At 42.4% G+C, this 23,485-nt stretch overlaps 1 protein-coding gene across 1 annotated transcript in view; it reads left to right on the top strand.

Moving 5' to 3' along the window:
• The first annotated feature begins 2,634 nt into the window (after positions 1-2,634).
• The window catches only part of LOC106642696 (uncharacterized), a 28,176-nt gene continuing 7,325 nt past the window's right edge, over positions 2,635-23,485 (top strand). Inside the window, exons 1-12 of the mRNA XM_089595543.1 lie at positions 2,635-2,930; positions 9,943-10,379; positions 16,213-16,352; positions 16,701-16,930; positions 17,990-18,549; positions 18,658-18,957; positions 19,047-20,630; positions 20,728-21,139; positions 21,209-21,643; positions 21,724-22,262; positions 22,359-22,628; positions 22,987-23,256. Of these exons, the coding sequence (XP_089451669.1) occupies positions 10,350-10,379; positions 16,213-16,352; positions 16,701-16,930; positions 17,990-18,549; positions 18,658-18,957; positions 19,047-20,630; positions 20,728-21,139; positions 21,209-21,643; positions 21,724-22,262; positions 22,359-22,628; positions 22,987-23,256 (4,770 nt within the window). The 5' untranslated portion in view covers positions 2,635-2,930; positions 9,943-10,349. The remainder of the gene's footprint in view (positions 2,931-9,942; positions 10,380-16,212; positions 16,353-16,700; positions 16,931-17,989; positions 18,550-18,657; positions 18,958-19,046; positions 20,631-20,727; positions 21,140-21,208; positions 21,644-21,723; positions 22,263-22,358; positions 22,629-22,986; positions 23,257-23,485) is intronic.

Raw genomic sequence — 23,485 nt, 5'->3', positions numbered from 1 at the left:
GTCCACTGGGTCCCTCGCCAACCTGACCGACTCCTCCTCCGAGGCGAAGAGGTACACACACACGTATACACACGATCCTCCCCCCCCCTCCCTTTCCTCTTCTAGCCACTTCTACCCTCTCGTACATGTGCGCCCCAACTTGAGCCTTCGCCGTGTTATATTCGCGCGTGGCTGCCTACTTATTTTGCTTCACGAATAGCCATCACTTCCTAGCCTATATTTTGGATATTTATAGGCTTAACGGTCTCAAACGCTAGCTGGCCGTGTGTGCGGGGCAAAAAAAAAAAAAAAAGAAAACCTGCGGTGCTCTGCCTTCGATCCCTTGTGTACCACGTATCGAGGAAAAAAAAAAAAAGTAAAAATCAAGGTTTTTAAATAAGTGTAAAAAAAAAAAAAAAGTGCGTGTAGTCTCTGGTGATCGCGTACGTGTATTTTTCGGTCTGTTCAATGGTTGCAGAGTGTGAGTTTGTCCACTGCTTGTGCGATGATTTATGATGATGATGTTGCTGATGTGTATACTGCTCCCCCGCTTTTCCTCTCTCGCTCTCGATCCTGTACCCTAAATATGTTGAACTCCTCGCTCACGTGCTCTCGAATTTCCTCGTTGAGTATACGTAGTTTTCAGTGAAGGGACGTTTAGTTTTTACATCACCCCAGCACCCTTAGGGCCGTTTATTGTGCTCCAGCTGGCTCATCGCTTGTTTCCTCCGATTGCTTCGGTCTGACGTAAGGTGCATGGGCATCCGTATATGTATACCTATACACACCCAGTGTGTATTTACCCATGTAACGTGAGAAAGTAAACGTAACGTAATTGTGCGCGGTGGCGGCTGAATACGAGCCTTGTTTTTATAATTATTAGTAAAGTGCGTATAACGTAAAAACATCTATATACTTGTATATATGCATCGATGTTTCTCAGATGACGCGCGACTAGTGTGTGTGGTTCTCCCTTTAATTTTCCTTCTGCTCGTGTGATCTCCTGCTTGTATCTGGTATATAACTTCTCAACTCTGATTATCTGTGATTATTTGTGAATATATGCGCTTGAATGCATCATGGCATTATTTTCGTTCGCTACAATGGTGCATTCGGTCTAGTGAGTCTCACGTTATCTAAAGAATCAAGCAATAAGATTTCTTTGAGTTTATTTTTATGCGACCGTGAGTACCTAGTTGTTTGGTATTTGGGAGTGGAAGGCAATAGCTATAGAGTACCAGTCAGGAAGGTGAAGGAACACCAATTGCTGTGAGGGTGTGTATCACGTATACAGTGAACGGCGGTGCATGTGTGCAACGAGTTGCAGAGAGATTAGGGGATGATGTGGATTTCAATTCCAACTTGTTTTTCATTGTCAACACTCGTTGAGTTATAAGGATATACCTGGACATTCGGGGCAAAGTATGAGGGGGGAGGATGCATCTAGGAAGAGAAAAGTTTTACTAAAACGATTTGTTCCTTGCTTTTCCTTTCAATGGTATGCTTATAACTGCTAAACTCTCTTCCTCCATCCACAATGTGTGCCCTGAAATACATGTACGGGTTGAGAATCCAGGAACTCCGGTTGCAGCTTCTGTCTTTCACGATCCTTTTACGATGCACATAATATAATATTATGTATGTACACGCGCGCGCGCATGCATTGCATTTACACACAAAATATGTATACATACATGGAATACAATAGTACCGAGCAATATTGTCCCGTGGAATAAATCGGGTGTTTTTTCTGATTCATTTGGAATGAACTTTCTAAGATAAAACACGGGAAGTGCAAATCGCCAAAAGTTGGATTCCAGCCGTATAGTATAGGTACACGTTGTACAGAGAGCCGGGTAAGCGAGGTGTTGAGAGTAAAAGCGATTAAAAATAAAAAAAAATAAAGTGGGCTTCGCACGTGCGTACGGAGCAACGATGTACTCGGTATACCTACGTGTGTGTGTATGTGCGTTGGATGGAGAGAGCCACCCCTCGAAGATATGCTGTCTGTGCTGTCTTGGTATAAGGGATGTGGGGCGGAAGGGAAAGTCAGGGGGGGAGCTGCGTTTTGCTGTGTGTGCAAAAGCGAGTGAGATTGAGTTGATACGTGTACAAGGCAGGCGTGCTGGAGTCTCGAGGATCGCGTGTGTGTGTGTGCTCGAATGTTTTTCTCTCTCCGTTATCAACTTTTCTTCCAACCCCCCAGCGTTTCCGGGGCTTGGGTAATTTTTTTTTTTTTTCCATACCGATCTTCTTCTTGTTCTTTCGAGTCATTGTTCGGCTTGTCTCTGAACATTTTTCAAACACTAAATTTTGTTTACAAATATCGTTTCCTTTTTTTTTTTTTTGTTTTTCCACGTCAATCAATTTTTCATATATTTACACACAAACCCTTGAACAAAAGGTGAATTAACGCACCGCTGCCACGCCGTTTTTGTTGCAGATTATTAGACTGGAGTTTGACAAATGCGTAAGGACAGACCAGATCTTTGCGACGTTTGGGTAGAGAATAGCGAGCAGCTCTTCCAGATGGACGGCGGCCCACGCCTGAAAATTATCGTCGAGACAGAAGATGATTACACGTAGCCGCGCCTGAAGCAAAAGACGGCTAGTTGTTGTTTTTTTTTTTTTGTTTTTGTCTTTTTTTTTTTTTTTTTTTTTTTTTCCCTTCTCAAAATCTTACGAGTTAAAGTTTGTACATAACGACCCGATGGATGAAAAAGTGCAAGTGCCTACAGTGCAGTGATATAAGTTCCGTGAATGACACGCAGTGCCAAAGTTGGAGAGAAAACTCCTGAAAGCCCTTCCTTAGTTTTTGTTTGGGTTTTGCCCCCCTCTTTGAATTAAAATTCAATGTGTTGGGTGATGGAAAGCTGTTGAGACTCTGAAGTCAACACCAAAGATATACAATAAATACTCTGCACCTCAATTGACGTTTGCTGCAAGTTTAGGTAAAGATATTTTACATTATCTTCAATATTTTTAACTAAGATTAATGATCTAATATAAACTCTACCCATACATGTACTTGTTTCATGTTTTATATCCACACATTACCTTCGTTTTAAAGCTTAACATTTCATTGAAATATTTTTAACACGATGCAACAGCAAGTTGGATGCCGTTTATTTTCCAGTTTCAATCATTATTTGTGCAACGCTGAGTAAGCCAAGGATGTTAAATATTTACAATGAGATAAAACGAAACAAACACCTTAGGTCACGAGTTAAGTTACCAACTCGAAATATATTGGATAACGACGCCGGAGTTGTTGCCAAATGGGGCGGATTTTTAACCCTCGTGTGATCATCTTGTGAATTAAACCCCCGAACGTATCCAAAAGCATCTCACATGGGTTTTTTTTTTGTCGTTGCGTCACGTAGCAAGCGAGAAACGATTGTACTCGAACAGCATCTGCGCCGAAACCTCGAACTTTTTTTGCAAAACAAAGAGCCGCATGCAGGCATCGCAAAGTTGAGCTCTAATGCATAGGTATGTATGCGCGAATACAACAAAACTCTCCACAAGTAATACCTACACACACACAGAGAGAAGAAACAGAAATGAATAAGAACACAGCGCGACTTTCTTTCCCTCGTTCTTATTACCGGCGTAGAAAAAAAAAAAAAAGAAAAAGAAAAAGAAAAATAGTAAACAGTAAGTATGCAGATATGTACACACGAAGAAGCGAGCCGGACGAGCACACGGAGCTCATTAAGCAATATTTTCGGAACGCCATGCTGCACGTATATATATATGTATGGGTAAAGACGGGCCACGGTTGAGCGACGAAGGGAGGGAAAAATATAAGTATTAAAGGGAAGCATCCCTACATAGCTTGGCACGAGCCAAGTAGATTGACTGTACGTGTACGCGACGCACATATAAAACGATGCTCCCTCTCTCTTGCGTGTGTGTGTGCCATCAGAGAGAGAGAGAGAGAGAGAAAAAGAAGAGAATTGCAGTGATGTGGGGTGGCTATATGTGTACACACACCACTGGGGGGGGGCGCAAAAAGGGGGCCGAGGCTTTTTGATACCCTCTCGCTCGCGCTCGTACAAGAGCGTCGTGACCCAAAGTGGAGCTCGACATTAATATTTCGTTTATCAGAGCTACCCCCATCCACCTTTCCTTTTTTTTTTACATTTTCCACCCTCCCCCCCCCCGAACCGTTTCCTCGGTACACACACGTATATGTATTTTTGTCTCCCCCTTCCCTGGCCCATCCAACGCTATTTTACTTTTTCGTCGATCTCTCGAGGGCTTTGATTTCGTTGGTGTCCTCTCTCCTTTCGCATCCTCGGGAGTGTTTATCTCTGCTGCCAGCTCACCTCGCGTCTCGATTGGAGCGCTTTTTTTTTAATTAAAAGCCCCAGCTTGGACGACGTTGACGAGATGATGACGGGTTTGAGGTGAAATGTGTGTTTGTGGAGGGGGCAGTCGGGGTGCCGATCTTGTGAGGGAGTTTTCGGCACTAACACAAATATGGGGAAAAACCCCATCCACTATTGTTCTTACCTTTATAATGTATGGATGTCGCTCGAATATATACGCGGGTGTGCGCGAGCGTTAAATTTATTTTTTTTTTTTTTCGGTACAGGTTTCACGTCTCGCGAGAGCGACGCGTTTATTTGCTTCGTATACGGGAGAAGCTGCCGAGTCGGCGCCGTGCGTTTTGTGTGGTTATATTCCTCGGCTGGAAATATTGTCACGATAATTTTCACAACTTGCACTTGTACAATATACGCTATACTATAAATAAGTTTAGGTTTGGAAAAAAGCTCGTCCAACGAAAAAGAAAATTTTTGTAGCTTAGCACTTTTCAATAGCCACTATCAAACTGAATGTTTTATTTAATGAATATGGCTAATAAAGAGCACTAAAGTTTTACATTTATTGTTCATCCAATAATAATTATTTGCCAAGTATGACCCTTTTGTTTTTTAATTTTCAAAAATCGTCTCGTTAGAGATGGAAGCAGCACATTTGATATCCTTTCACTTTTACCCTTCGACGTATGGATGTTTTTTCCCATGTTATTTAATTACACTAAAACGAAAAAAAAAAATAAACCGGCATACAAGTAACAATAACGCGTATCCGTTGGAGCCATGGGACAAAGAGGGCGCGAGGCTTTTCTCTCTTTCATCATCGTCGCGAAGAAATTTCCAGCGCACACACACACACACGTACACACGCGAAAGTTGAAAGAAAAAGGTGGGAGGGGGGGTTGGAAGCGATTAGTTGAGGCGGGCGCGCGCGCGCGCGGATAGAGTCGCGATTTTTCACACCCTCGACCGACTTTTTTTTTTTTTTTTTTTCTTCCCTCTCCGCGAATTTTTCTCTTGCGTGCTGTGTGTGCAGCTAGCGAAGGAGTTCATTTACAATGTGATCCGATTTATATTAATCGCCGGGAGCGGAAAAACATGGCCTTGCGCGTAATTGGCGGCTGAGAAACGACGGGGCTCATAACTATACTTAAAATGACGAGAAAAATAATTTTTTTTTTTTCCTTTATCACAATGAAAAGTAAACTAAAAAAAAATGAAAATTTTGCTCGCACTAATTTTTTGGAGGTCCACTGTTTAGCTTTTTTTTTTTTCTCAGCCGATACGTGATCTTACGAAAAATAAAGTAATCATCCCGAATACAGCCGATTAATTTAAACAAGTTTTTGTAGTGTCGGAAAATTGGCAACTCCAATAAAATATTTTAAATTAGGGTATCTCCTTTCGGAAAAATTTAATTTATTATTTTAACTATCAAAGGATAACTTGTCTCACGGCAGATTATTATCGTGTTCATTTAAACTGTATTTTTCTCATCATGCTCAAAATCACATTTTTTTATTTTATCTAAAACAACACCTTTTCTCAAAATATAAAAGAAAAATTACTATTTGACTATAATCAAATTCAATGTTCTCGAATTAAAATCAAATGCTCGTACAAATCAGAGATATTTAGTATACGTGAGCGCACAAGGTATTTCGATTATTTCAGCCTAATTAACTTTTTTTTTTTTTTTTGTCTTCTAAGACAGGAAAAGTACCTTCTAGTGCATTATCATGGTAGGTACGAACATTACCATTGCGACCATGAAATAGGATTAGTGAGTTTAAACTTGTTGAGTAAGTAAGTATATACATATTCATTCAAAGATCCCCGTTTTATGATTAAAAATAATGGTAATAATGATAAAGGAAATCCTGATGAAACTTGTACATATAATGTTAAGTTATATTTTTTTATTATAACTATAATATTATTATTTTCATTGGTTTACACTGAAAATCTTGTTCACTTGCTAAGTTGGGAAGATTTTAATTCATCTAGAATGAGAAAGCAGATAAACTTAATAATTAAATAATGTTTTTGGTCGAAACAATGAAAAGTTTCAATCAAGAAGGTAATATTTTGCGTTTAAAGCGTCGACGAATGTATAAAAATTTGTTTCATTCACACAACTACAATCCATTTTGTAAAGGACTGTATCTGGTTTTTTTGACAATTTTAACCTTGGAAAAAAATCAGTTTCGAAATTTTTATTTTTTTTTCTTCAAGTAACAATTACAGTGCATCCAAAAAATCATGTGCCTACTTTTTTTTTTTATTTAAAAACTATTTCGATATCGCAATATCGTCGCTCGTCAAAATACATGAAAGAAACAATCAACGCCGACCGCGCAAATTGGCTCTTATCTCCCGCGGTGGTGTGTACAGAGAGAGAGAGAGAGATTAGCCAGATTAGGGCGGCTGTGTGCGAAGTTAGTACTCACACGGTTCGAGGATGACTTCACACTCATCTTCTTTTCGTTCGAGGAGAAAATTCACGCAATTATTTTTGGCGCACCAGAAAACACGTCGCTTGATTTGTTTCAAATTACCCGTTAATGTCATTAGTGCAACCTTTTTTTGCAAAACTACGAATTTGTGTGCAATATTTTCTTCTAAAGTATGTCAAATAAAATAGTTTAATGTTAATTTATTGTTAAAAAAAAAGCTTATCGTTATAATTTAATATTTTAACTTTGTACTTTAAAAACTTATTTATACAATTTCCAGTCATTTTTGCAATTGAGTGCGGTTATTTAACTTTCCAGAGAAAAGCATACATACCAAAAAGAAAAAGTGTGATATTTTAATGAGATTTGCTATACCACTTTTCCTCCTAAGAACACACTTGCATTGAAACGTTAATTGGCTAAGTTGTAGGGGGACAAAAAACGAAAATTTCTAGGAAATTTTTTTTCCTCCTACGAAAAAAAAACAAAAAAAAAAAAACATTTGACCTGCAACTACGTGTACAACGGAAAAGTCAACTACTCCAAATTACTTGGAGGTTAATCGGACGAAAACTACTCGAGTTAACTGGAAACATTAATATTACGTTTAAATTACCAACTTCACAGTCAAAAACATTTCACGCTTCCAATCATACAGATTATATGTTACGTGGTTCCGGCGAGGATAAACAACATTCATGTCTAGCAACTACGAAATATGCATAAAACATTTACTTTTTGAATGTAGAGAGTCATGCGAAACCCAAATTTTTTTTGTTCACCTAACCTCTCATAAGAGGCTATTCCTCCGGCATTCTTATCAATCGCCAAGTCGTATCAATCAATCCCCTTGTATTTCATCCACCGACCGTGTCCCCTCCAAATATGGTTAATTTTCCCCTCATCGCGTTACAAGCGACAGCTCTTTCATCCAACATCAAACAGAGTAGCATATCTCTATGTGTTATTTTCATCCGATTCGTATACCCCGGATTCCATCTTGGCAGTGTACGTAATGGTCGAATGGAAAAAAAAAGCTTCGAATCCACTCCAACGACCGGAGCCCCAACTTCCAGTAGTAGTACACCAAAAAAAAAAACAACAAAAAGTTTACTACAACAACTTACAGTAGTTGCTGCCAAAGCACAAGTGTGTACCACACGCGCACTGTATATAGTGCAACCGCGAGGAGAAGGGAGCGCGCAAGGAAAAGAAAAACAAGATCGAGAGAGAGCTCGCACGCACATCCGCAGCAGCAAAAGTTTCCCTCCTCATCTCCCCCCGTTGGTATAGCCCAAAAAAAAACCCCATATATATATATCCACGTAGAGCTTTCTCCCCTCCTCCTGTTCCCTGCTACTCTCTATCTCTCACGCAATCGAGGGGGGTTCTCTCCCCCTTTCGTATCTCACCCCCCCCTCCTTAGCCTCTTTTGCAGTTGATACTACTTGTATAATATGTGAACGCACGGCCGATGTTTAATGCGCGCACAGTATAGTATATACTTACTTGGGTGTAAAGGGAGCAAAGAGAATAAAGGTCAAGAGTTTGGGGGGTGACGGCTGAAGGTATACACGCACCAGTCGGAGGAGGTGGGGGTGGATTTTCAGGTGTTTCTCGAGGAAGCGAGAACCTCTTGTCTAACACTAAAAATGCACCGTTCGCGTTTAACTTTTTTTTTTTTTTTTTTTTATTTCCAAAAATTTCACGAGTCACAACACACGCATCCCTGCGAGCATTAATAATAACCGACCGGCCGGTCAAGGGGGGCTCCCTCCTCGATAATAGGATATTTATGGAACTGCCCGTCACTGTTATGTCGCGTATTGGATGTACTTATAAAGGAAAGCCTGTAGTTCTGTTATACCCTCGTCGACCATAGTTGCTTTAGTATATATATTACACGAGAGTGTATACGTATACGTGCGAGGATCGAAAAAAATAATAGGGGGGGGGGGGGGGGAGGAGTACGAGAGGAAACGCCACATGAAATTTTTAGAGTCTACGGTGTACCTTTCCGCTCCCCCCCCCTTGCATGCGTATTCTCGACGCCGAGGGGAAAATTAATTGAAATCGACCCGGTAATCCGTCCTTGATTCGAAAAGTTTACAGCGTTGGTTAACGTGAGCCCGGATACACACACAAATCCAAAGCCCGGGGTATTAATTAATTCATTTTTAACAAAAAAAATGTGCCGTGGAAGCGTCAAAATTTGCATACCCCCTTTTGTGTGTGTGTGCTCTGCTGCAAGCTCCCTTTGACGTATACACATCTAAAGCTTACCCGCGAGGAGAAAAAGAGAGAAGGGCACGTTATGAATAATGCGGTCAGAGAAAAAAAAAAGTCACAGTATCGCGCGCATCTACTTACTTTTTTTCCCTCTCGTCTCCTTCGCAACAGTGTACATGAGAGAGTCTCCGTATAATCATCATCGTGTGAGCTTTTGAGTTCCGGATCGGAAAAAAATGAGCTTTTAAAATATTTCGACCGCAACATTCGCCGTAAGTTTTCTTTACACGCGTCGATTGTGGATGTAAAAATAATCGGTGTATTAAGCGTGCAGGGCTGTGCAACCTATAGAGCTTGTAAAAATTGATGAGTTTGCTTATTTACACCTAAAACCTGCAATAAGCAAACGATATATATTTTTCATCTCTCTGTTGGCAAGGGGGGCTATTGGGGTTATCGGTATATTTACGTTTTAGATGCCGAAAAGCTCCCTTTGCTGATGGTGCTACGCTACCATTTTACAAAATGGTCACGATCAAGGGGGATACCCAAGTATAGTTTTCTACCCCATACACCGATTATGCATTGACTTTTGACTCGATAATGTATCATTATTTATCCAACTCAAGTATGAGAGTATATTCTATTTTGGAGATTAATCAAGCTCAAGCCGGGCAAATTCATTTTTTCCCAACGATGTCGACTTGTGTGCAGCTACTTACTCCAACCCTTTTTTTTTCTTATCGATTCAATATTGCCAACATTTGGAGTTGTTTGTTCTTTTTTTTAAAAAAAAAGAGCTGCACATATGTTTAGTGAAAAATGCGCGTGACACAGTCGATGGGGTAGAAATGCGTGGCACGAAGCAAATGAAACAAGTAAATAAACATGTATGGGCAACATCCAAAATTGTTCCACCTTCAATTGGTTCATTGGAATTTATGTTTCAGGGTAAGGGTCGGTGGTGAAGCGGTGGTTGGCCGCCGATGTCCTCGCCAGCGCGGCCCAGGGCGCCAGCAGCCGCCTCGTCGAGCCCAGGACCGTTGGTACGAGGAGAAGAAGAAGCGGCTATCGGGCCGGTGAGCTGGGACAGTAAAAGCGAACCGAGGCTGCTGGGGCCACCGCGCTCCAGGAACAACGGCACTACGGAGTCGCTCGGTGACGGCAGTTGTAGTGGTAGCTGCGACAGGTACAACAACGGCAACAACAACAATAGACAGAGCATCGGCCGGACGTGGTGGTGGAGCGGGAAAAACGAGAGCAGCACCGGGTGGCGGAGGAGAGGAGGTGTGAGCCGCGAGAGGCCGCGCTGCAGGCACTGCTGTTGCTCTGCCGCCGCCAGACAGCCCGGCTCTGAATGTCTTCACACATACACAAGTCGTGTGTGGTGAGCGAAATATGATTCTTTTTTTTGTTTTTTTTTGTTTGTTGTTACAATTGAACATATGTATATCTATGATCATAAATGGCATATGGCAATCGAGGTATATCAAATGCACATTTACCTGTACGGTGATTTTTTTTTTTTTTTTTTTTTTTTTTTTTTCATAAGATGCGCGCAGCGTATACGTTTTTGCATGTGCGTACGCGATGCGTCATTGGGATGATAAATTAACAAGATATTTGATATTTGGTACTCGGCCTTTTTTTTCACATCTTTTTTCGTTTTCTATTTATTGATACCTTTTTTTTTTTTTTTTTTTTTTTTTTTTTGGGCTTTTGGTAACTTTATTTTGCTCTATGCATTTAAGATGTATTGTTTTTTTTTTGTAATGTGTGTTTGGTGGAACTTTTTTTTTCTATTTATTTTTGTTTGCAGATTTTTTTTTATAAAAAAAAAAAAAACAAAAACAAAAACAAAAAACAAAAAAAAACCAAAACGAAACAAAAAACAAACACACGCACACGTAGACGTCTTCTTCTATCGCCTTACTCTAGCTGGTTGTTGTTGTTGTTGTTGTTGTTTGTCGCTCCCCTCATTATTTAACCAAAAAGGGGTTGTGAAAGTCCTAACTTATCGACGTTCCATGTTGACCGCACGCGTCAACACACCACACGCTTATCTCGTCAAACGTGCGAACAACTCACGATATGGCTTTTATTAAGAGTCTCTTGCAGGTACGAGTCATTCAAATATTTTCCTCATTAAATCTTCGAATTGTTCATCATTTTTTTTTTTTTTTTTTTTTTTCTTTTACCATCATTTGCACCATTCACTAAATAATAACAATAATATACATGTACTTCATAACACTGCGAATCTAACGAGATGTAGATGAGACACACAATTCAATTGATCAATTGTGCGTGACATAGGACTTTTACGCCTCGTGATTGTTTTTTGAAATACAATTACTAACACAAATTACTTACAAATAACATAGAATGTGCTTTACGAGAAAGGGTCGCTTGATCTTAGGTTAACGCTCAATCGACGATTTAATCGAGTCTGTTTTTGTTGTGATTCTATTTTTTTTTTTTTTTTTTTTTTTTTTTTTTTTTTTTCTTCTTCTACTAACCTCTTCTAACCGCTATGACGTTGCATTGAAAATAGAGTTGATGATTTTGAAACGAGGGATCCTTTTTTAACAGTTTGCAGTAGATAGTTTGATTTTATTTGTTTTTTCTGTAACTTAAACACAATGAAACCAAAGTAAATGTCTTATGATTGTTTATTGCATAAGAAACAGCAAAAGTTGCACTTACGCGAAAGACTATAAAAATATATAATCAAAAGCGTCGATCTGAGGTCGCCGTCGTGCAAGAGAGAGAGAGAGAGAGCGATGCAGCGCTGGGGCTTCAAATTCATTTAACCTCCTTCTTGTAGCCCCTCTATACGTGTGCACGTGTATCTCAATAAACTCAAGAATGTAACGCAAGAAAATCGACCTTACGATCAAACGAGACTTTCACTTGTCGCGTGTACATAATTATATACACGTATACCCGTGGTGACGATGTTGATGGAAAAAAAAAAAAAAAAGAAATTGTAAATTTGGAAAACCCTCGTATACTTGACCTCCCCTCCCCGACCCTCGAGGTCAAATCTTCAAAGTGGCCGTCTCTCCCTGCTTTCAAAGCCCCCCTTTTTCCCCCTACCACCCCCCCCAGCTCCAACCGATTAAACCCCGATTCTTTCTCGAGGAAATTCGCCCCACTCGCCACTGGCACTTTTTTTTTCCATTTCCGTCGCCACGACCCTTTGAGCCATCATCCCCGCCCCCTTTTGGCACGGGTAGTGCAATTTTTCAGACGACGAAAGCCCAAGCTCGAATTTTCTTATTTTTTTTTTTTTTTTTTTTTCCCTTTTGTACATATTATATATTAGTTTTGAGGATACCTCCCCAAGAAAACAATCGCTCGGTGGGCCAAGCCCCTAAGATGGGGGGAAAAAAAAAAAACCCACCTCACGCTCGTGTAATCGCTTTCTCGCGCCCACTTGAAAAGCTCCCGTGTCATGTGTATATAGGGATACGAATCTCATTGGCCTACACAGCGAGTTGGGGGTGAAGCGCAAACGAGTGAACCGATTTTAATTGGAGCCTCTTGGATGTTTTTTTGATCGAGACCTTGGGGAGGGTAGAAGCGATGCGTGTGAAAAAACAAAACAAAAATACGCAAGGGTTTGTTTATTTATGTCGCGTGGGCCCAACCCATGAAACTCGCGTCCACCGCTAGCCGCGGCTAATTAATAACCGCCGCGTGTTGTCGGTGGCAAAGTTTTGCTCTTTTGCGCTTCTTCACAAAATTTAGGTGTGACGTACTTACTTGGAGTGTCCGAGGTTTTTGAATTACGTCTACGTGCATTGTCAAGCTTTTTTTTTCCAATTGTTTGAGGGATGACGCTGAAAATTAAAGTTCCGCGTGTCATCCGATGCCTTTACATACGGGCGATTTCCTTCCTCGGCTAATTAGTGTATGTAGGTATACACTCGCCGTTCATTTACTTCGGTCCCGCCTTTTCTCCTTTCCAATGCTTTTCACGCGCGATTTAATCATTTGACCTCACGAATATATAGCTATTGATAATCACTTATTCATTCAACTTGAGATAAATTCGCAAAATACATGATATTTCATACTTATACTTGAGTAATGGATAATAAAAGTTAAGAGGTGCCGATTGACTTTGTTGAAAGTATCGTGTGCGTGGGAGGGTGGGGGGTGACGATATTATGGATGCACAAGTTAAATGATAATGGGCTCCGGTTTCTTAAAACATCGGGTGGACCTGTAGAGGGACTTGGTAACAACTTTGTCTGTACAAGCGCGTCGAGTGTGGCTCCAAAATCAGAAATTGACTCGACGCTTTTAACGGGGGCGTGCCGGAAATGGCATAATCGTGCAAGTGTGTTGTTGACATTTTTTTACATAATTTGATACGTCATCTGCATTGACCAAGCAGTTGCAGGTCGAAAGAGTCACTACGTGTGAAAAATTTTTAGAAAAGGTATTTATATAATATGTATGGTACATCGATGAGGTCACACAACTCGTTGAATGTTATAGTATAATACATTCACAATAAATTGAGGTGGCTTTGGAATTTTCTAAAAATCCTATAGGTTTCTTGTGAAAAAAATCAATTTTATTGTTCGAGGTATGTCGAGTACTTGCGGAGTCATATTCGATTTCTTGACGATTAATCGGTGATTTTTCGAAAGCAATTTTCTCGAAAGTTATATATCGATGACCTCAGTAACTCTCCTGATTGGAAATTAATGTGCAACAGGATATAAGTTTCGTGGACTTTTGTCGAGTCGAGCAGTTGAGTGCCCAAGTCACCTCAAGTTGTTTAACGAATCACCACACACTCAAAAGTTTCGATTAAGAAGAGGTATACATGTGTTGACAGCACACGTTTGCTGACCCCCACTAAAACCCCCCCACCACGTGTGTAGAAGAAGCCTCGACCATTTGCCTGATAGCCTGCCTGTTAATTGGATATAGTTGTTCGAGAGATAGTTCGGAGTCCAGCGTGAATTATAGTTTGAGACGAGTTTTTGTGAAAATGGACACTGCGGATACAATGGTAAGGGTTGGTTGTACTGTTTTTTCAGTTTATGGTGAATTAACGGCTTGTCAGGATTTGTACACTATTTGATTATTCATTGATGTATGGTATTTATCTACGCGTTTCCATTCGTATTCTTACCTAGACCTTGGGCACACAATTTGAAAAGAAAATTATTTTTCCGCCCTTCGACTTCAAAGTAGCACCTCCGTCGCTTGATTTTTCGGTCCTCGGGTGGATGAATATAAGACGTGACTCGTACAAAAAAAGGCTTCCTCCTCGCTTCGTACGTAATAAAATATTTCCCGAATAAAACTGCATTTTGGTTGCCAAGTGAATTTTTCATTCGTCGCTATTCACAGCACAACATCGAGAAAAACCCTTTTTTTTCTGGTATACAAGTACTAAATAAATTTTACGTATATTAAACAAATCATTTTAACTCTTTTTCTTTCTAAATTGTATTTTTTCTTTTTCTTTGTGTTGTGTTTTTTCTGGAATAAATTTTTTAATTAAGCACTGCGTTATGAGAAGTGATTAGAAAAAAATGCTTCCAACATCGATAGTAAAACAAAGATGGAAAAAGTATTCGAGAGCCCAAGTCTACATTTATCGGATGACACAATAAATTACTTGAAATATCTATTGTGAATCGCAGTTTTTTTTATTTTTTATTTTTTTATTTAAACAATACCGAAATAGCGTGCGATCCTAATCTAAATGTTCGCGCCTCGAGTGCACTTTGGCTATGATTAACCCAAGAACTGCGCCTTTATTCTCTTATCGCATCGAAAAACTTGTACATCCAAGCACGAGGAATTTTTCAAAACGATAAACATAATTATACCTACTTTCGGTGATAGGAAAAATACGTGCGCTTGAGAGCCGCATACCGTCGCTCGTTATATTGTAATAAACGCGAGTAAACGTGAAAATTAATTGCTTTTAAAATAACCTACGCTCGATGCGTCGAATGAACGTACCTGTTTTCGAAAGAAGATAAGGAAAAAAAAAAAAAAAAAAAAAAAAAAAAAAAAAAAAAAAAGAGAGAGAAAGCAAGTTTCGAGGGAACTTATCGATTTTTAATAACTTTTTTTTCTTCTTCTCGCATACTCGAGTTGTTTCATTGCGCTCGTCAATATTGTTGATGAATTATCATCCGTTGACCAAAACGAACAAACAACGGAGATCAAAACGGCCGATAGAGAAAATGATTTATTGATCTTCCTTCGTTGAGGTGCCCGGAAAATCGCAGTTTTCCCAATACACTCGATCATAACTCGAAGCTTTTGTTTTTATCAACAACGTCACACGCTGTTTTTGCCATTTTTATCCAGTGCGCGCATTATGTCATGGATTTTCATGCATACATTTGAGACAAAATGTATTTGGAAGAAAAAGATGTGTATAGAAAAAAAAAAATAAAATAAATAAAAATCTCATCGCTGCACCTCTCTCTCAATGGATGCTCAAATCATTAGCACAGTGTTAATGTCACGAGCTTCTGTGCAACACGAATGTTGCTGATCGATAATTTTTTTTTTTTTTTCTAAAAACAATCTCTCTCTCTGCGGGAACAAAACTCTAGGAATTACCTTGTTTATCCAGCTGTTCGCGCAAAAACAGACAGTCGTATATTTATATGAAAAAAAAAAAAAAACACAAAGACGGTCCTGTTTTTAATAAAAACTTTTTTTGAGGCACACCTTCGAGATAAGGGTTATATTGTACAAAAAATCGCAAACACGTGTTTCAATGGTGGTGACACTTTTTTTTTTTTTTTTTTTATACTGTAATTATTATATCTACGTAATTATATTATAATTTTAATAAGTGAGTCCCGGAAAAAGGGTGTCACCTCCACTAAAACCCGTGTTTATGATTTTTCCCGGAAACAAAATATACCTCATTTCGAGGGTGTTGTCAAAAAAAAATTTCATAAAAAAATGGGTGACCAAAACGGGATGATAAAATTTGTGGATTTACTCATACATAGTGGAAGATACACACGATATATTGAAAAAAAAAAAAAAAAAAAAAAAAAAAAAAAAAAAAAAAAAAAAAAAACCGCAGCTAAACGCTAGAGGAGAATTAATGTGTGTTTCTGTTTGTTTTTTGTTGTTTCTCTTTGTCTCTCTCCTCCTGGGCTGTATGTGTCGTTGTCGCCCAACTACTACAACATCTTGGAACGGAAATGAAAAAAAAGGGGTTTGAAGCGACATTGAGCGACAAGAAGAAAAAGTACATTGACAAGGTGAATGCACTTTTGGCCGGCTGGGAGCATGTCACCAATTACATTGCCAGTTGCCCCGAGTCGACCCAGTCTCTCATAGAATGGGCCAACGAGTGAGTAACTCCTCAACTTTATATATATATATATATATTTTACCATTTTATCTCTGCCTCTCTTTTTTCAACTCTACTTTATTCTCTCTTGAATTTTTCTTTCCAAAATTTCATCTCCGCACCTCGTGCCCCTCAATTTGTTTTTCCCTTATCATCTCTACGTGTACCATCTGTTTGACTGTCTCTCTACCCGAGAGGAGATACACCTCGAGATGCAGACACGCCGGTGCCCATTTTAAAAAAATTTTTTCTCTCCCTCCTATTCCAGATGATGTATATCACTATCCCATAAATGTATAAACTTTCCGAAATGGATGGAAAAGAAAAAAAAAAAAAATATGATTACAGGCACACGCTCCAGCTGGTATTGCGCGGCGAGTGGCCAAAACTCGCGGCGGCGACCAAGACCCACTTGAACGTGACGTTGCAGCGGTGCGTGGCGCTCCTCGGCCAGCAGCAGCAACCGGCGCCAGCGAAGCGCTGCCAGGACCTTATCGAGCTCGTGCAGAATCCCTGGGCCAAGCCGGCTCTCGTTAATATACTCAACAACCACCTCAACTCGGAACATGAGGAGGAAGGTATGATTTTTCCCCTCGTTTTCACTGTTAAGGGATTTTATTTTTAGGTCACGCTCGGAGCATCGTGCCACAAAACACACCTGTTGCGTCACTTATCGTTATTGTGTTTTTACACATGACGAGCCGATAAGAATGTATAAAAAAAACCTGCCGTGTACACGCGCTATATACGTATATGAATTTTTTTTTTTTTTTTTTTTTTTCTCCCCCAAACTCGCTCTCTTGGCGGTGTTTCGTAACGATCGTCGTTACAACAAATATCACGGTGATTATGATTCAGCGTTACCACGTTTATACACGCGCACGATGTGGATGAAAGAAAAGAAGAAACTGTTGCCATTCCCATGGTTGAACTTTTCTGGAATTTTCTTTTTTTTTTTTTTTTCTCTCTTGAAAGAAGAAGGGGGGTAGGGGGGGGACCAAACTTTTAATCCTCGCAATTTCAAGCGATTAAACTTTCCAACTCGATGCAAACTCGATTAGATTCTCTCTCGAGATAGCTCGCCCTCGTATACCGTAATCGCAGCGACCAAGCCGATCTCGTCGCCAGACAATAACACCACCTGCACTCGATGTCTACCTTACGAGTATTATTTATATTACCGAGTACTTTTTTTTTTCAATTCCTTGCCAACAGCAGTAAAAAAAAAAAAAAAAAAAAACAATTTGGTACACGTGCACGCGCTCACGCACAAACACACGACGGTACGATTTGCGCACGTGTGCACGTACACGTTACAACTAAGGCAAGCACACCAGCCGGTGAGAACACTTGAATATATATTTTCCCCGAGTGTATAGCGCGTTATCGGCCAACCAGTTATTTTTCAAGTCTCTCTCGGCAATTGACTGCCATACACCTCCGTACACAATCGAAACGGCGCCTCTCGCTTTTCTCAGAAACCGTAGTCATTTTCTCGCTAACATTTGCCGGTCTATCACTACCACCCAAGTTACCGCGATAAAATTGTTATTGTGCCCTAAAAACAACAAGAAGCAGCTGTTTGCCACGACAAATCCCTTGTAACGTCGTTGTCGTTGTGTGGGTTTGTGTTGCAGAATTTTTCTACCAAGAGAAAGGTGAATTATTAAATATGAGGCTGAAAATACTGTGCGAGGACCGCTGCGAGGACATGGCGGTGAACCTCGCAGCAGCTTGCGTCCGCTCGTTGCGGCGTAACGAGCGCCTACGTTCGCTGACAGATCCCAGCCAGGTGCACTACATGATTGACGTGTACGTCGTACTGCTTTACAAGCTGAAGCGCACCCAGGACATTGTCGGTCAGCTGAAGCTCATGGAGTTGAAGGACGGATTGGAGCTCATGCAGAGATTGAGCGGGGAAAAGCCAACCAAGTACGGGACGGCCAGGGTATGGCGCAACTCGATGAAGGTTGCCGAACTGGTGGCCCCCTACCTCGTCACGATGGGCATGATCCGGCCCGTCGTCGAGGTCGGCTCGGACACCTTCGAGCAGATACTCAACTCGTGGGCCCTGCTGCACGCCAAGAGCAAAGACGACGACGGGGCTGCCATGCTACCCGGTATCGTTAGGAAGCTCAGCGAGCCGGCCGAGAGCGCCCAACACATTTACATTTTTTGCGGCGTCCTCGCTCGCCACGTACGTCTCTCTTCCATTCATTATTTGCCGATTTGCATGCACACTTCGGCACAACACGTGTTTGTTGTTGTTACACAGGTGCCATCGTTATTTTGTGTGTGTTTTCAGTTTGGCAGCGCGATCAAGCCCCTCGTGATCGAGCTCTACATACGTGCCCTCAACTCGGACATGAACGAGCTGGAGAATCAAAAGTGCAAGGCGAACAAGGAAAAGTCCCAGGAGATAGCTCGAACGCTCAGCCAGGAGTTCCTCAAGCTCGCCGACTACGTGCACGAGAGCGTCGGCATAGCGCGCGAGTGCGTGCTCACCGCGTTCTCGCTGCACCCGACCCGGGAGTGTTACGAGCGTATCAGGGATTTGGCCGTCGCCTGTGGCAAATGCAGCCGCGAAGAGAATATTGAGATTAAGGTGGTGCATCGTTTTTGTCTTTTTTTTTTTTTTTTTTCATTCAAATGGTGGTTATCGGTGAACTTACGTCCGCGCGTTTTTCGATACAGGTGGAGCCCGAAGACGAGTCGAGGAGTCAAGACGAGGTTCAAGCGGCTTCTACGGAGAATGGGATGGGAGCTTCGATGCCAATGTCGTTCGACACGTTCACGATAAAGAAGGAAGAGAAGCCAGATCCCACACCAGCTGTGGATGGTTCTTTGTCGCATCAACAACAGGCTGTCCTCCCGGTGATAACGACAGATTCGATCGAGAGGAGGCCCTCCGATATGGGATCGTTGGTTCAGAAATCGTCCATTGTCGACCAGAAGGGACACCAGGAAGCTTTGATCCTGATAAAAGGCGACACTATGACTGGTTCGGCTAATTACGACGAGAAAGCCGTGCCCAACCAGATGCTGGACGGTGAGAAGCTGGGCGTCAGTCCGCAGGTGTGCGACGATCTGGCAGTCGTGCTCAGCAGTCAGCGCTATCACGTGCTCACTTGGTGGCTGGACTGGAAGGAGCTGAGCGAGCTCTGCGAGAGGTACTTGGAAAACGCCGAGGAGATGCGCAACACGAACCGGGAGCTCAAGTACCTGAACATCGATTACTCGCAGTTCAAGGATCGCCCTTACGACGACAACTTGGTCGACGACCAGTACATCGGCATCGAGAAGGGCTACGAGCGGTGGAACGACTCGGATTATTCAGAGTCCGAGGCGCACCAGCAGTCGCTGGCGGCTAAGGCGACGAGGACGCAAAAGAGAAGCAGGAGCTTCGACCATAGCTCGGACACGGACAGCGAGATAATCTTGGCCACGCAAAAGCGCCGTAGGCCGAGGAAAGTGCCAAGGTTGGAATCATCGGAGAGCGAGTTCGACGGCAGCAGGCATCGAAGGTCTGGGCGCTCGCTCAAGAAAAAAGTAATACTCTCTAGTTCGGGAGAGAGCGATACCAATACCCAGGATAGTCAGATGAGCGGTAGTTTAGGGAGCAATGGTTTAAAAAGGACCTCGAAAAAGCTACTCTCGGGGGTTCGTCCTAGGCCAAAGAAGTCGGTGACCAAACGCAGACCCAGGAAAACGAAGCTCCCGGTCGACTCGGTCACAAAATTTCATATGCTCGTCAACGAGAACGTTCGGCCTGCCGCTGAGAGCAACGTTACGGCTGACGCGAGAAATGGCACAATGACCACATTGTTCTCGGTTGACACAGACGAGAACAAGTGCGAGACGATCATAGACGCCGCCCAGAGGATAATCTCCGAGAAGAGGAGTAATCCCGAGGTCATCAAGTCCCTGCGGATGTTCAGGCCGCACGGCAAGAAGCTATCCCAGATCAATAACGAGAAGGCCGAGCCACCGATCGCCAATGGGATCCAGCCAAAGTGGGAGAACGGCCATGTGGACGAGAACGAATCCAAGCTCAAGAAGTTTGCTCCCATGCTGAGTACCCTCAATCTAAACCCCAAGATTTCGCTGAGGAGGGTCGACGACAAAGTTCCGAAAAAATTGTCTGTGCAACAGAAGAAACGGAAAAACAAGCAGTCGGTCGTCACTGCCGGTGATCTCAGCAATGAGCTCAGGAACATCAAAAAGAGTATACCCTTCACTAAAAGCGCTCTCACCAGCTTTGCTAAGCAGAAGGCACCGGTAAGTCTTTGAATTCTATGAGTTGATCTTTGCGTATGTAAACGTTACCCATAAACAAGCACATTCATTTTTTTTTTTTTTTTTTTTTGGTCAACAGGCGAGGCGTCGCAAAACAGTGTCTCCGAAATCCGACCTCGCCAAGTCACAGCTCACAGACATACTGACGAAAACGGTGCCGGGCATGCATTCGATGGAGTTCTCGGTGCTGCCTCGCGTACAGTCGACCGTCAACGTTGTACAACTGTCGCGCAACAATTCTCAAAATAGTCCCAACTCGGCCAGTACGACGACAGCCTCGGGTAATACACCACCTCGTGGCAGTAGTAGTGCGAATAATCGGAGTAGTAGTACGATACAGTTGCCGGGCACGCCGTCGTCCACGAGCGGGCACGACAGTGGCGTAGGAATGAGCCCGGCAGGCCAAACACCACCACCTGCCCCCAGGCCATCGTCACTTCAGGATGTGGGCGAGGAGACGAATCCACCGCCAGACACATCTCCGAGTCAAGGTAAATACCTTCGATTCTTTTCGAAAAGTAATAAAATTTGTCCGTCAACTGACAATTTTTGTATTTCAGTTGATTCGACGAATACCGTGACGCTGAATTTAGCGGATGGCGAGAGAACGGTCGCTCTGGCTGTCCTATCAAGTCCGAGAATCGTCTCTAGTCCGTCGTCCAAAAAATCCCCCTCTGCATCGACAAATAACACCATGGAGCAACAACAGCAGCTCGTTCTTTGCAAACCAGATGGCACGTACCACCTGGTGAGTCCTAGCATCGTCGCAGGCCAGCGAGGAATCTTGTCGGTTCAAAATTTCGAGGATGGAAACATTGGCTTTACCAGACAAATACCGATCGTAACTGTATCCGGCTCCGATGGCAAGTCGACTCAAACGCAGACCACCAGGAACACTGGACTACCGAAATTTCAACAGGCGTTCGGCAAGACCATCTGCGCCTTGTCAACAGAGTCCACGGTTGTTCCATCATCTTCGGCAGCTGACGCGCGTGGTACGCACCAGTCTACATTGTCTGAAACTTGCATTTTTATTAAGATATCGTTTAAACCGAGGTCATTATTAATTTTACAGATGCACCAGCTGGAGCAGCATCCAACGTCCAACAGCAGCAGCCTCAGCAGCGCATAGTCAACAAATCAGCAGCCACGGTTTCATCGAACTTGGCAAAGACCGTACAAACAACCGCGCAAAACGTCAGCCTTGCCAACATTCCGAACCTCCAAGTGTCTCAGAGCACGCGGCAGATTTTAAACCTCGTTCAGAGCGCCGTGTCGAGTAGCACCGGCTCGGGTGCTACTGGTCAAACGGTTCAGATCGTACCGAACTCAACACCTGGTGTCATCTACACGCACAAGATTCCAGTATCGATAGCTGGTGGAAGCACCTCCGGCACCCAGTTGATATCCATCCCGGCTTCCCTGTCAAATACAAGGTCGCCTGTCCAGGTGAAACTCAATATCATTAGAACGGCGCCCTTTCGTACTGCCGGAGGCGCGATCCAGGTGTTGACTTCGAGGATCCAGCAGCCCCAGCAGCCCCAAGCGCAACAACCGACCGTCGTTAGGTCTACGGATTCATTGATTAATTCGACCATGGATATACCAAATCAAGTACGTGCCATAATCCAAGTTTTCCTCCGTCCATTACTTTTTACTGACTTTTTTTTTATTTTATTTTTTTTAATTTTCAATACTTTACTCTTGCAGGTAAGCTCATCAACGTTGGAACAACTGCGAGAGTTTGAGAGTGTATTGGAACAAGTGAAGGAGCGAGGTATCAGCCAGTCGACAACAGCCGACACAACGACAGTACAGACGCAAACTCAGACCGTACAGAGCAACGCAAAGTCCCAGGGTCAGCAGGGTTCGGTCAATTCGCTGACGCAACAACTGCTCATGCAGCCCTCACAATCACCCAGCTGTGCCGTCGAGTTTCCCAGTAATGTCAATATTACATTCCAACAACAGCAGCAAGAGGTATTGCATTTTTCTGCTCAAACGATTATTCTCTATTTTGTTTTCTTTTCTTATTTATGATTGAGACTCTGAATTGCGCGTAACTACATTGTTTAATCCAACGCGACACAAAAACTTAAATCATTCGATCATCTTTAAACGATTCATCGCTAATGAAGTTACCATCTAACGTCTCTCGACTTACTACTCTTCCTTAAAATTCTTTAATTTCTCTCTTTTCTCTGAACATCGTACTTTCTCACCTCTGTCTCTTATTTTCTTTCTGTCTCACTAAATGTATTTTGGAATAAAAGAAAAAAAAAAAAAAAAAAGTTAAATCCAGGATTAAAATTGAATTCTCTTCTCTGCTGACAATTAGGTGTACTCGCAAAAGGTATCCCTGATGACGTCGACTAAGACGAACGCTAACTCTTGCGCCGCGAGTGGCGCAACCAACGCCTCGCCCGCTAGCAATAGCACGGTCACGTACTGTCAGCCCGTGGCGTCGCCCGCTTTGAGCGTCACCTCGCAAAGCTCGTCGAGCCCCTGCGTCACCCCGGCGCCCGCCGCTACGCCCTCGCACACTCCGACGAGCAAATCCCAGTCGTCTTCCAAAAGCGCGAAAAAAGCCGCCCCCAAGACCGTCAAAGTAAGCAGCCAATTGATTTTTTTGTTTTCTCACATTATAACCGTGTGGTCTTTTCTTCCGACTTTTTTTCCAAATAGCCGATACTGCTCTCGATTTGCGACTGTTCCGTAAAAGTTTCGCACAACTTGTACACGCGCGGTGTATATAATTATCTTATGTTTTTTCTTTTGTTTCCATATTACGATTGACACGTTGTTGACCATTCATTCTGATACATACGTATATACAT

This window comes from Copidosoma floridanum, unplaced genomic scaffold, assembly GCF_036245765.1.
Source record: "Copidosoma floridanum isolate Cflo_tuat_1 unplaced genomic scaffold, Cflo_Japanese_pri ptg000025l, whole genome shotgun sequence".
In the NCBI taxonomy this organism is placed as follows: Eukaryota; Metazoa; Arthropoda; class Insecta; order Hymenoptera; family Encyrtidae; genus Copidosoma; species Copidosoma floridanum.
Note: the sequence above shows the minus strand (reverse complement) of the source record. Positions and strands in the feature narration are given on the sequence as shown.